The sequence below is a fragment of the Talpa occidentalis genome, unplaced genomic scaffold (assembly GCF_014898055.3).
Source record: "Talpa occidentalis isolate TD23 unplaced genomic scaffold, MPIMG_talOcc4v2.1 talOcc4.3, whole genome shotgun sequence".
Classification (NCBI taxonomy): domain Eukaryota; kingdom Metazoa; phylum Chordata; class Mammalia; order Eulipotyphla; family Talpidae; genus Talpa; species Talpa occidentalis.
The window spans coordinates 140,537,143-140,551,647 of NW_023603184.1; the positions used below are offsets into that span (position 1 = coordinate 140,537,143).

At 40.3% G+C, this 14,505-nt stretch overlaps 1 protein-coding gene across 1 annotated transcript in view; it reads right to left on the reverse strand.

Annotated features, from left to right (window-relative positions):
- The window catches only part of FARSB (phenylalanyl-tRNA synthetase subunit beta), a 70,778-nt gene that overhangs the window by 54,886 nt on the left and 1,387 nt on the right, over positions 1 to 14,505 (reverse strand). Inside the window, exons 2-5 of the mRNA XM_037524131.1 lie at positions 9,880 to 9,935; positions 4,898 to 5,052; positions 3,259 to 3,328; positions 2,598 to 2,713 (exon numbers count right to left, since the gene is read on the reverse strand). Coding sequence (XP_037380028.1) covers positions 2,598 to 2,713; positions 3,259 to 3,328; positions 4,898 to 5,052; positions 9,880 to 9,935 — 397 coding nt within the window. The remainder of the gene's footprint in view (positions 1 to 2,597; positions 2,714 to 3,258; positions 3,329 to 4,897; positions 5,053 to 9,879; positions 9,936 to 14,505) is intronic.

Consider the following 14,505-nt stretch of genomic DNA (forward strand, 5'->3'; position numbering starts at 1 on the left):
GCAAGAGATAAAGTCTCAGTGCTATCAAGCTATCACTGCAGCAGACCTTTCCTGTCTTGCCTGCTGCTCCCCTCAGCAGCAGGCGAGTGTATCTCAGTAGATCCACGTGTTCTGCTCCCCATTCTGTTTCTGGTGAATCCTTTCACCAACTACACCTCTGGCCTACACCACAGTTCTTATATTCACAAATATATAAACCTTTAAAAATATAAATTACAGATGAATCCAAGAGCTACACATTTTGAAAACTAAAAAAAATACATATACACACAAAAGAAGCCATAAAAATTATATTAAGAAAAGCTAGGCAAACAATGCTTAAAACTGTGGCATAAACACCCCTTCTTACACCAGACACAAAACATAAGTTTTATAGGAAGATGGTAAACTTGACAATATTCAAACCTTATATGTCTAAAAGACCCCAAAAGTCAAGTACATTTGTTGACAACATTTCAGATACATAAAGATATGAAAACTAAAAATAGCTAGGAATCAAGACTTTATACATCATCCTAAATGTTCAAAATCAATGCAAAATGTTCAAAATCTAATTGTGAAAAAGCAGCAAGTGAAAACTGAAAGAACTGAACAGAAAATGTAGCTGCTGCCAGCTTCTAAAGTCTTATCTAGCCAAGTATTTCAAGTCTGGGTGTAAGTCTTCAAGAATGTTTGCCTGCAGGAACAAAACCAGTCCTAGAGAAAGAGAACATAACTGAGAGCCTCTTCCATAATATTCAATCAAGCAGCAGCAGACATGAGAAGAAAACAGGGAAACATAATTCATACTCCACACAAAATCAGTCCACAAAAACTAATGTTAAGATGACACAGATTTTTTTTGTTCTTTTTTTTGCATAGAAGAACTGGGGTATAGGCCAGAGGTGCAAGGGGTGAAAGGATTCACCAGAGAAAGAGCAGGGAGCAGAACAGGTGGATTTACTGAAATAGGAGCAGTGGGTAAGACAGGAGAGGTTTGCTGTGCCATATGTGGGTTAGCTGCATGGCTAGGGAGGGAACTCTGGCAAGTTATTGATTGCACTGAGACTTAACCCTGCAGGCCCCAAAATGACACAGATTTTCAATTTATAAGCTGTGGCTGAAACCAAGGACTGTTACAGATGGTGTCCCTTAGATAGCCCCAGGGAAAATGCAAAAATGTACTGCATCTTGAGGTGGAGCCACTGATAAGAAATGTAAGGGACTGCAGAAGGGGCTGAGAATTATTCAGTGTTCCAGATTCAGCGTTTGAGGATTCAGTGTTCTGGATTCAGTGTTTGAGGATTCAGTGTTTTCAAGGTCAGGGATTTTAGCTCCCATAGCAGTGATTTTCCAGAAAGCTGTTGTAGGCCTCTCAAGGTGGAGGCCTCCAGCAGCCAACATCAGAGAACAAAAGTTCAGAGGTATTACCAGTAGCCAAGAGATTGAAACTATTCCCAGTTTTGCTGCTGTTACAGCCTGTAAAGGAAAGACCTGGAGCCAGGCGCCTCACTGAGATGGGTGAGTGTGGCCGTTTGTCAGGTCATTCAGCACAGATGCTGTTTTGAGTGCCACCTGTCTGGTGCTGCGCTGGGGCATCGCGGCAGCTCCAGGAGCATCTCCTGTTATGTCTTTTGTTGTCTCGTGAGTTGGAATCTGGCCTATAGTCTGGCTGCTGCGTGTTCCAGATCAGCATTGGCAGGAAGACGCCTTCTTGGGCACATGGCCTATTGTTTGGGAGAGGAGCTCTGCATCCTCAGTGGCAGGAAGATGCCATCTTAGCTGCTTTTTGTTTAGGACTTAAAAACACTGGACACTGCTTTGGGTGAGGTGAATGGCCATTTTTGGCTTCAGTAACTTTTTGTTTTTCCCTGGTTTGTTAAATAAATCCCACTGCATTGTTCTCTGAGCCTGAGCAGTCTTGCAATTGTGCACACAGGTGAAGAACTCAGACAGAGACCGGTAAACTCTTTGGGTAGTGTCCTTGCCCTGTTTTAGTACCCCTTGCTGCCCTGTATCAAATTCACCAAAGATTTTAAACCAGCAAAGCTGTTACTAGGAAAAAAGCCCAAGAATTATGGAGAAAATATACACATAATAAATAGATGAGAAAATAACAGCAGAAAAAGAGAAACTTTAAAAAGGAGACAAATGGATTCTAGAGATGAAATGTAAAAGAACTGAAATAAAAATTTCACAGGACATTGCCAGCCAAGATGGAATAACAGAGATGGAATTCACCCTCTTGCCTCAAACAACCACAAAAAGGGGCTAAATATACATAAAACAATAGTTGTCATAGCAAAAGTCAGAGGGGATCCATTGGACTATGGTGGATTACTGGTACTGTGGTGGTGGGTGTAACATACATTTGAACAGGTATGAACTTGTACTCAATAGTCTCCTATTCTCCATCCTACACTATTTATAAGCAGTAACAAATAAAGGTCTGGTAAATTTAAACTCTTGTTGCTTATATATAGGGAACACTTTGAAAAAATCTAGAAGAAGGGAGGGTAAAGGAAAGAAAAGGAGGAGAGAAGAAAGAAGGAGAGAGAAAGGGACAGGATGGAGAGAAGGGAGAAAAGGCAAGGAAGAAAGATGACATAACCACAAACCTGCAAATGTTCTGATGTAATTTCTCTTGCAGTTCAATGAAGCTGTCATATCGATCTTTAGTAAATTTTATATTTCGAAGAACTGCTGCGACAGCATAAGGGCGTATTTTAGCTGTCTGAAATTCATTACATCATTAGAGATGGAAAATATCAAGCCTTTTTTCAAAATAACATCTCATAATAGAAACTTATATTCTTGATATTGTCATAATTTTCATTCAAACAAGTTTATTTCATTCAATCAACATGTAATAAAATATAGTGGTGATGAGAGACAAAGTCACCGTCCTTAAGAAACTCAAATCTGATAAGGTTTCCAAAACTTTATTAAGTAATTGAAAAAGAAATTAAGCATTACATAGTTTGCTTAAAGTTGATATTTCTACCAAAGTCACCTATACCACAATTTAAATAATTGTATCTCTTCCAATATATTCACGGAAAAGAGATGCTTTGCTTGCTCTCATTTTTTTATAAAAATAAATGGATTTTTTTAAAAGAGCTACAGGCTACATATACTACAACTACTTTAGCAAATGAGCAAAGAAAATTATATTTAGCAGGAGAGGGAACTCTGCTTCCACTCTCCTCTCCACCTTATAGATCCATATACCTAATAGACTTTTTTAAAAAAGGAAAAGTAAGAATTTATCCTTATTACCTCTTCGGTGATGATCAATTTCTGGATTTCTCCATTGGGCATTACCCGTTTATACACTGGAGCCTTTATCCTAAAATAGTATTAAGACAATGTTGCTCATTATTAGCCAAAAACATTTGGTAAGCTAATTATATTCTATTATTTGCAGAAAAAGTACAAAATGCACCATCCTAGTCCTCTAGGCCAATGGGTTGAAGCTATAGCAAATCAAATTTTGGCTGAATATTAAAAAAAAAACTTACTTTCCAACATTTTCAGTTGTCCAGAAATGGTACAGGAAGCCCCATGGGAATGAGCAGCCCACCAGTGGGGTGTCAGCAGAGACTAAAAACCCCTTTAACTAAGCAACTATTTAAGAACATTTAAACATCAACTGAGGAAATAGATTAGATAATCTTTCAGTTTTATTCCAACTCCGAAATTCTGAGTTTTTAAGAAAAACAGGCTTATTTAAAATACAGATGGCCAGGCCCCCTCTGAACCTACACAATCAGATGTATAAGCAAAAGGCCAGGTAATGGTCCATTCTGCAGGCCCAGTCCAGGTAATCTTTATCACTCAGAGAGAACTGGAACCTCTGTTTTGAGCACTTCTCCAACCTCAATGTGCTTACAATCAGCCAGGCAATTTGGTAACCACAAATTGTGATTCAACAGGTCCTGAGTGGAATCTTAGATTCTACATGCCTAATAAGCGCCCAGGTGATACAGATGCTTCTGTGCCATAGACCACACTTACAGCAAAGGCTGTAAGGAACTCTCCTAATCCTGTCTTATCATAAAAATCACATGAGGTGCCTATTAAGAGGAAAATTCTAATCAGGCAGGTTTAGGAAACACACTCTAAGGGATCATTCCTAACTCAAAAATATAAGCATCCAGTTGTCATGCAGAGAATAAACTGTGAGCCCCCAAATCTTAACCATCTTCACCAAATGCCTGTTCATCGCACTTTAACCAACACCCATGACTGATCGTAATTTCAGAGCCCATCAGCCAAAGGCTCTTGCTCTTCTGCAAAGGACCAGACCATGTATCAAAACCAAAACATTTTTTTGATTGCTATTAATGTTCCTCTTCCTTTTCACTCTGTATTTTCATTGCTTTCTATAGTTATGAAGAGTCAGAAAAGGACTTAAAAATCTTCATTATAGATAAGGAGAGTAAAACTAACATCAGTTCACTTGCCCAAGAGCAGACAGCCATCAGAAGATCTTCAGTTTGCCAGTTAGGAAGCTCCACTCCCAAGCTGCCATAGAATTCTTATGGAGACAGCATATAAAATTTTGCCGCTTATACTTTTCCACCCAGCTTTTAACAAATCCAATATGTATCTCTTTCAATTGCGTTACTAAAGCAACTTACCTGAACCCACTAAAGAATTTAAGGAGCCATAAAAATTTATTATCATTCCAGTTTTAAAGTATGCTACCCAAATGAAAGGCTCAAATTCAATACTCAAGCAAATTTTCAAATGATGAAAATCTACGTGAATCTCACCCTCCAGTCACCCATCTATGCAGACCTAAAGATGTGTACCTGTCCAATAAGTTTTTTCTAGAAATTTAAACAGGGCTGCTGATAATGACAAAGGAAAGAAATCCAACTTAGCGAAGTATTTGATGAACATAATCCCTTACCTTTCTTTGAAGACTTGAAGTCCTCGAACCAATCCTTCCAGACACAGGAGATCATATCTATTGGCAGGGACATCAATTTTGTACAGAACAACATCAGAAGCCCCCTTTGCCTTTTCACCACCTTGTTCCTTACTTATGATTTCCTTCTCAGAAGTCTAAAACAAACCCAAATACATCAAATAAAAATAAGTAAATCTGAATTCTATTTAAAAAGCAGTTGTCAGCCCTATAAAGGAGGATCACACTATCCATGTTCTTTTCTGTAATAAAACACAGGTATATCTGCAATGAAAATATCAAATGTCATAATCACAGCTTACAGAAAATACTCCAACTTTTACTGAGTTCAGACATCCAGCATCCTTAGTCATTCCAGAACAGCACAAGCTACAGCCCACTGGCCAAATTATGCCTGCCACCTGTTTTTGTAAAGTTAGAGGCACACAGCCAGGGCCTATTCATCGACATATTATCGTCATTTACAGCTGCACTGTAACACAGACAACGGCCTACAAAGCCTAAGTTTGGCCCTTTAAAGAAAAAGTTAGCCCATCTTGATCTAAAAGAAAAGATTTCTAGTGGTGAAGAGTGTAACACATACAGGTGTTGTTTCGTGAGGGTGCACGTTAAAATTCAGTGTTACTTCAATAAAAAGAAGTTTTTAAATAACTTTGTCTTAAATGCTATGCTAAACAAGACTGATAGCTTTTTTTAAGATTTATTTATTTATGCATACAAGAGCTGGAATACAGGCCAGAGATGCAGGGGTGAGAGGATTCACCAGAGACAGAGTGGGGAACAAAACAGGCAGACCACCTGATATACACTGTTGAGGGGAGCAGCGGTCAAGACAGGAGAGGTCTGCTTCACCACATGGGTCTCTCTCTGGTCAGCCGGGGATCGAACTCGTGCTGCAGAGGCTGTGGATTGCTTCACAGTGCTTTACTCAACCTCTTGCACCACCAGGGAGGCCCAAGACTGTAATAGTTTTAATCCTGTTTAGTTCCTAACTAAAATAGTTATAATCCTGTTAAGACTGTCTTTTGAAGAAATAAAGATAAAATACTCAAAATATAATCTAATACTTGAATAAAAATGCTTACTAACTCGGGGCCTCCCCGGTGGCGCAGCGGTTGAGCGCTGGGTTGCGAAGCTGCGCGCGGCCTCTGCGGCGCCGGTTCGATCCCCGGCTGCTCCCCGGCCACCGGAGGAGGGTCCCACATGGCGCGCAGACCTCTCCTGCCGCCCGCTGCTCCCCTCAGCAGTGTACTTCGGTCCTTCTGCCTGCTCTGCTCCCCGCTCTGGTGAATTCTCTCGCCCTCCCGCGCTTCTGACTGTACCCAGTGCATGTATAAACAAAACAAACAAAGAAACCAGCAAACAAATAAATAAAGCATGCCTCTATAAAAAAAAAAAAAATGCTTACTAACTCTAAAATGATCACTTTAGCATTTTAACTAATTCTTGATCTTTTTCATGTATTGTTACCAGGAAAAAAATGGTCTTATACTTTCAATATGCCATTGATTATTTTCATAATTTGTTTTCATAGAAAGAGTATACTATTTTCATAAATAGAAAGTTAAAACAGGGCCTCTCTGGTGGCCTATGGGTTAAGTCTTGGCACCATCACCCATTGCTATGGCCTGAGTTCAATCTCCAGGCAGGGAGCTACCCACATTATGATGCAGCAGACCTCTCCTGTCTCACCTGCTGCTCCCCTTAGCAGTGTATTTCAGCAGATCTGCCTGTTCTGTTCCCCACTCTGTCTCTGGTGAATCCCCTGACCACTTGCACCTCTGGCCTATACCCCAGTTCTTATATGCATTAAAAAAAAAAAAGTTAAAACAGTCTTGTAAAGACCTATGTTAGGGGTCGGTGTGGAGAGAGAGAACACTAGAGTACAGTGGAGGACTATGGGTGCTCTGGGGGTGGGAGATCTATGGTGACCACAACCGAGGGGAGTAATCCTGTGCTGTCAAAATATCAACAAGGATGTAAAACAATGGTTCTTCATTAAGAAACAATAATAATAAAAAGGGGGAGGAGAAAGACCTATGTTTATACAATACAATCAGCAAGATTTCTAAGAGTTTTCTGGAGTAACTGGTTCTTTAACAAAAAGTTAACCTGATCATAAAAAAAAGAAAATGAAAACAATACCAAGAACACAGAGCAATAGCAACACAAAGTATCAACAAAGTGAAGTAAAGCCAGTCCACCAAATGGAAGAGACAACTTCTATTCTAAAATGAGTCTGAGAACTATATCCTGTGGGTATGCAAGCCTAGAAGTAACATGAGAGTAAGAGTGATAATAGAAAAACACACATTGGGAGGACCCACAGAAGCTGTGGGGTAAATTAGATGATAGACATAATGGGGAATAAGCCAGAGGTAGGCAAGATACCGAGTAGCTAGAATGAGGGCAACCAAGAAGGAAAAGAGGAAGAACCAACACTAGAAAAATAATTTTATGGCAAAATGGTTAGAGAATCTCAATCACCATCTCATAGCAAAGAATACCAACAGAGGGGCCTCCCCGGTGGCGCAGCGGTTGAGCGCTGGGTTACGAAGCTGCCCGCGGCCTCTGCGGCGCCGGTTCGATCCCCGGCTGCTCCCCGGCCACCAGAGGAGGGTCCCACATGGCGCGCAGACCTCTCCTGCCGCCCGCTGCTCCCCTCAGCAGTGTACTTCGGTCCTTCTGCCTGCTCTGCTCCCCGCTCTGGCTCTGGTGAATTCTCTCACCCTCCCGCGCTTCTGACTGTACCCAGTGCATGTGTAAACAGAACAAACAAACAAAACAAATAAATAAATAAACATGCCTCTATATTAAAAAAAAAAAAAAAGAATACCAACAGATTTTCTTAAAGAAAAGAAAAAATTAATTAATTGTAATTAATGCTACCCATTCATTACACACAACCCCACTTAACCAGAACGCCCCTCTTTCAGCACCAATAACCTACTAATTGATTCCTATCAAAATTTATAATATTTGTTTTACTTGATGCCCTGCTCTGCTAAAACATGGCAGTTTAAATTACTGCCATAAAGAATTAGAGACCACATGTGGGAAGCATGCAGGGAATTCACTTTGGGGCAGTAAGTACTACTGTCAGGTCACATTTGGGGAGCCTCAGAGATCTTTGCAAAAGCTGGGAGTAGACTAGGCTGTGCGCCTGGGGCCCCAAGAAACACCTACTCCAAGCATCTCAACTTAAGAGACATATTTTTAAATTAGGGGAGATTAAATAATAAAAAGGGGAAGATGAAGAGGGTAAGGAGAAAGAAAAGAGCAGAAAGGGTTAAGAAAGGAGAGGGATATAAGGGAGAAGATGAAGAATTAGAATTTAAATAATTTTCAATGAAAGCAGTGGATAAAAATGCTGTTTTTTTAGTGAAGAAAGCTGAGTCACCTCATAGGTGGTGCTGAATTTCAGAAAGCGCTTATATAACCAGAGAAATGAAGGCATCTTAAAAAAAAAAAAAAAAAAGGCCTGATTCCTTTCCAAAAGACAGGGCAACTTAAATCTTCTCAATACATGCAAGGACTGTAGTTGAAGATTAGGTTTCTCAGAGCTGACAAAAATCCTATAGAAATCCACAGAAATATCTGAGCCACAAGGGATTTATAGGACTTTACATAATCCAAACCCCTTATTTCACAGATGAAAAGGAGGCCCAGAGAAACTAATGTAAGAGGCCCAGAAATGCAAAGAAGTTGTCCATGGTTACACAGCTAGTAAATGTAGCTCAAACTAACTCAAATTTTTTTGATATAAAGTCCAATTGTTCTTTAATATCACACAGTTGCAAACATCTTGAAGTCTAATAAAGTTATTCATAGCAAACAACACAAACTACAGAAACCTCAGGGAACTTCTCAAGCATACAGATGCTCACTAATATTAAAAAAAAGCTCTTCCTGGAACATTAGTAAAGAAGCCAACAGGGAAAAAAGCAGAAGCAGGAAAAACAAGGCACGGTAACGTACATTTTTGTCTGTTCGAAGATTTCTTAACCTTACAACAGTATAAAGAAAAGAATGACTAGATCAAGAAAATAAAAGGTTTAGGAAAAAATAACACTAATTACCAGAGAAATATTGCCATTTTAGTTAGAAGTACAATGTCTTTAAAACATAATCATTTGTAGGGCCTCCCCGGTGGCGCAGCGGTTGAGCGCTGGGTTGCGAGGCTGCCCGCGGCCTCTGCGGCACCGGTTCGATCCCCGGCTGCTCCCCGGCCACCAGAGGAGGGTCCCACATGGCGCGCAGACCTCTCCTGCCGCCCGCTGCTCCCCTCAGCAGTGTACTTCGGTCCTTCTGCCTGCTCTGCTCCCCGCTCTGGCTCTGGTGAGTTCCCTCACCCTCCCGCACTTCTGACTGTGCCCAGTGCATGTATAAACAAAACAAACAAACAAATATAATAAATAAATAAATAAATGCCTCTATAAAAAAAAAAAAAAACTATAAAAAAAAAAAAAACATAATCATTTGTAGTATATATCTCAAAAGGTGATTTCTTAAAATATTTTAATGGTTTTACAATCAAGAGCAGGGAAATGCTTTATAATCATTTTTATAATCATTTTACAAGCTTATCATATACAGTAATGAGTGAAGAATGAATTAACACTGACTAAATAGGCCAAAAGGCAGGATCCTGAAGGAGGGGGAGCTGGAGGCCAAGAAGACCTGGCGACTCCGGCTTAAAACAATCTTTCTACTGTTCCCCATGCCCTTTTCCATATGGCTAATCAGCAAAAAGGCACTTCATCATCAGGGAACTCCTCAGATAATGTGAGGTGACTGCATCCATGATAAAGCAAAAACCCCTTTTTAAGATTTTTAAGCAAAACACCAGAACCTCTTTTAACAGAGAACACAGAACCCACCATAGCCCTCAAAAGCTCTACAGTGAACCTCTGAAAAATGAGTTTATAGAGAGAATATGTGAAAAATAAATATCCAATACATACAATTTCATCAAGTTCCAGACCAAATTCAAAACATAGCTCATCAAATTCTTCGTCGGCTAGAAAAAAGAGAGGAGATTGTTCATTTTGATATGTTCAGCATAAATGAAAACAATATACAAATTTCATTTTCTCATGAACTGCCTTTTACCAAGCATACTAAGCATCAGGCACCAGATAGAATCATTTAAAAACAAACGAAAAACACCATGACCAAAAAACATTAAGGAAAAAAACAAAACTATTGAAAGGCTGATTCATTTACACTAGTATCAACTACAGAGTTAGGTTACCTGCACTAGGAAGTTTGCATTTACTCAGAAGAAAAACTACCTATTAAGTAAGGATCGAATGACCAAATCCCAGGTCCAACACGATGGAATAAGGTTATGTAAGTCCTTTGCTTTAAATGTCTCTGAGGTGGCCTACCAGTTGGCCCTGGAGCCAGGCCAATCAGTTTGAATAATGGCCACCCCACTGACTAGTTCTGAGAACTTGGACCCAATGGAAACTTTCTGATCCATATGCCCCCTTCATAATGTGGCATTTAATAGTCATTTCTTTAAAGCATAGACTGTCACATAGACTGAAATGCATTCCTACAGATAATGGATTTGGCACAGTGCCTCAAAACACAACAGGTATGCAATAATTAATAGTTCTGCTCCTTATTTTTATAGTATAGTCTATGTTGCTTTGCTACCTGGGGCAATATCCTCAGGGTTTTCTAATTACCAGAAATTGAACACAAACCATTATTACTGGTATATTCTGTCTAAAAGCTGGTCTTAAGATTCCAGATACTGAGGAGGGAGAAAGGTAAGGGCACAATGGACTATGGTGGAAAATTATGGGTGCCTTGTTGGTGGGTGTAGTGTGGTAACATACATCTGAAGAGGTGTGCCCCTACTGCCCTAAATTCATATACAATGTTATAAACCAGTGTTACCTCATTTATAAAAAAAAGATTACTGATATACTCAACTTCAGTTCAGTATTTATTGAGCACCTACTATATGCCACAGTTAACTAGATAAATAAAATATTACTTCCTACTCAGATGCATAAATACAGTTACACTAAGTGCCAGGCACAGAAACAGCACAGAGGAAATAATCCCCTCCATTCAGGGTCAGCTAAGATTTCACAGGAAGGATGAGTTCATTAGGCAGAGGCTGTGCAGGGTGTGATGACCACAGCGAATTTGTCAAGTTCGATATGGATGAAGCATAACATTCATGGCAGGAAGAGATACAATGGAACAAGTAGAAAGACATGCCCTCTATCCTGTCTGTAAACCCCGGGTAGTTATAGTGAACGACTTGCGGCTAAGCAAAAGCATGACTAGATCTGCATTTTAAAGAATGGTGGCAGTGAAGGAAGAACTGGAGCAGGGAGGCCACTGCCACTGGACAGGTGAGACAATGAGGATTTGCTCAAAGCAGCAACAGTATCATGAGGAAGCAGGCAGAATGTGAGAATGTGCTAGAGGCAGCCTTTATAAGGCTCCATGACTGGAAAGGAGGAAGGGATACTGAGTGAGCAGAATGAGTCTGGGATGATTCTTGGTCTCTGGTGTGGGGAACAAACAAATAAATGGGCAGGGGCTATCCTTAACTAGGGCTGGGAGTTACACCCAGCGTGTCCCACCTCCTGAAATTCACACCTTAGTGTGAACTGAGGTCTGAAGCAACAGCATGAGTGAACTTGGATGCATGTTCTCTATGCTCAGTTAAGCCTTCAGAGGCCTGCGGGCCCAAATGACGACTTGAGGGCACACTGTGAGAGACTCAGAGCCAGAACCACCTTGCCAAGCCACCCGATTCCTCTCTCTCAAAGTGTGTGAACTAATAAAGGCTTCCTATTTACATTCCCAAATATTGGGTCATGTGCTATGTATCAAGGGATAACTGATACAGACTTCAATCCCCCAAGTGAAGCACTGCTGTAACAAAAACCTGACCTCTCAGAAGGTGGGCTTTGAGGACAGGGTAAAAGATAACCCAAAGTGCCTTGAAAAAGCTGTTAATGAAAGGCTTGGTCTCTGATAAGGATGCAGGACATGAGGGAAGTGAGATGGAACTGGACAGGTAGTAAGGTTAGCCCGCTGCTGCTGCCACTTACACATGCTAGAGGACATGTAGCTGCTCAGTGAATACTTCTAACCAGTGCTGAAAGTATCGCCTGGCTTTTCCCCTTGCTGTTTCTGATGTGAGAGAAGAAAGAATCTAAAGGAAAGACTATTATGCAAAAGGAAGGCAGGACTAGATGGTTTCAAAAATTCTCAGTCTCTCCAGATATAAAAGAATTGTATTAAAAGAAATGACTTCTGAACAAATAGCAAATCCAGAGCTCAGCCAAGAAAACATGGTCCAAAGATGAAATCAAGGGTAAAAAGATTCAAAGATCAAAGGTGTGATTCATTCAGACAAAAAGCACCGTAAAGACATTAGGGGTGTGCCTTATAAGCTCATTTAATCACACAATTAAGCTTAAATACTGATAAGAGTATCAGCAGGAACCCAAGGTAAAGAACAGCTTATTTCAGAGATCTGTGGGTGGTGTGGTTTTTGTCTAATGAAATGGAAACCAACAAAATTCACCAAATACCCACAAAGTTTTTAAAAGAAATAGATATGCAGGAAGATTGTGAATTTAAGTTGAAAAGGTCAGAAACAAGACAAAATGAAGTCTCTGAACACCCCAAAATTCTATTAGTAGAAAGTAGACTGTGAAAATAAATCAGTTATAAAAGGGCCTACATTCTTTCACCTTCCTCTGCCAAAAAAAAAAAAAAAAAAAAAAATCACGCAGAGGGTGTCCCAAGACAGGCATGGAGAATGACCCTAGGCCTTGTGATAGCCAGCAATGCAGCCCAATATCAGAAATGTTATTGGCTGACAGTTCCTTTGTGTGTCCCATTTCTCTCTGTCAAAGAACAATGTCCAGTAGTTATCTTCTGCCTACAGAAGATATGTATGTCAGTGCATGTAGCGCATATAACCTGTCTGTTGATTCTCTAAGGCCAAGTGTAGCTGTTTTCTAGCAGCTGGACTTCAGGAATTACACCGCAGGGCTTCATCCACACCTGGACCTGACTTAGATGATGAGATTCAGGAGTCTGAGTTGCTGCTATAATAGGATGACATTTCTGGGGGCCCTGAAAGGGAGTTTATTTTGCAGTTGGGAGATACATGAATCACCAGAGTCCACTCCATTAGACTGCCACAGTAGGTCTCCAATCCTGGCTCCAAGAACACTCAATAGTCACAGCCTGTGTAGCCCCTTCCCACATCATGCCAGGTCTGGTCTGTGACCTAGAAAATATGGCAGGGAAGGGCATACTACTTCTGAGAACTTAATAAAAACTGTGGCTTCCATCTTGAGCACTTCCTGTTCTCATGGACTCCTCAATTTGAGATAAAAAAGCCACCATGTTGCCAGTAATTTTATGGAAAGGTCAAGGAGAGGAACTAAAGATGGTGCTCTAAAATCAGCAAGGCACACCCACCTGCCAACACCCACCTGAGTGAACTTGTAATTAGATTCTCCAGCCCCAGGTAGGCCTTGGGGTGACTACAGACCTGGCACCATTACAACAACCTGGAGAGGCATCCGAAGTCGGAACCAGCTAAGCCACTCCCCAATCCTTTACCCTCAAAAATCGTAAGTTAACAAATGATTGTAGTTTTAAGTTACTAAATTTTTGAGTAACTTATTACTCAGTGATAGATAACTGAGTGATTATTGACCAAACTGCATAGAACTAATAAAATATAGAGTGCCTCACGGAATCCCAATTACCATGTAATTTGTTTTATCCCTTTCAGCTGTAAATACAGTGCTTCGATGCAAAACAATAAAATTGTGATGATATAAAAGAATAAGTCCCTCTAACAAAATGACACACCTGAGTAACTTCATCTAGTGGCATACACAGGGGCTCTGGCAGTCTTGCTGGCAATCACACCAAGGAAAAACAAGACCAGAATTGGAGAATAGTCATAATAGACCAGTAAAATGAGTGGCAATATTTCATCTTTGGACCAATACTGCCTATTTTCTGAGCAGAAAGGCGAATAGGTAGAATAAGGACATAAAACTACCCAAATGCACAAAGTGACCGGAATAACAAGCCACTTGAAAAACATCCTTCATAAGCAAAGAGATGGTGAAGGATAAGCCGGTGACTGGTAGGAAAAAAAAGGGGGGGGGGGATTTAAGACAGCAAAAAGCAACTCTTGGAGGCAAGGAAAAAAAGAGGAATGGTGGATAGAAAATGTGAATGGGACATTATCAGCAAACAAGAAAAAAAGAGATTTAAAAAAAAAGGGGGGGGTAAGAAACAAGATGGAGCCACACTACTGGAAACCAGATGCTTTGCAAAACATGCTATTACAACTATGATCTCAACCTGAACATGTCAAAAGTTTTCAAGAAAGAACATATGAAAAACTAATGATAACTATTATTACTTTTAACTTGTCTTAAGTACACCTCAATAATACCAGTCCTCCTGACTGAAACGTTAAAGAGTCAGCAGCTGACAGATATTTGTGGAAAATCAAGTTTACCTGATCTCTTTCTATGGGGGGAAGGATGGAGACAGAAACTACATTAAAACATCAG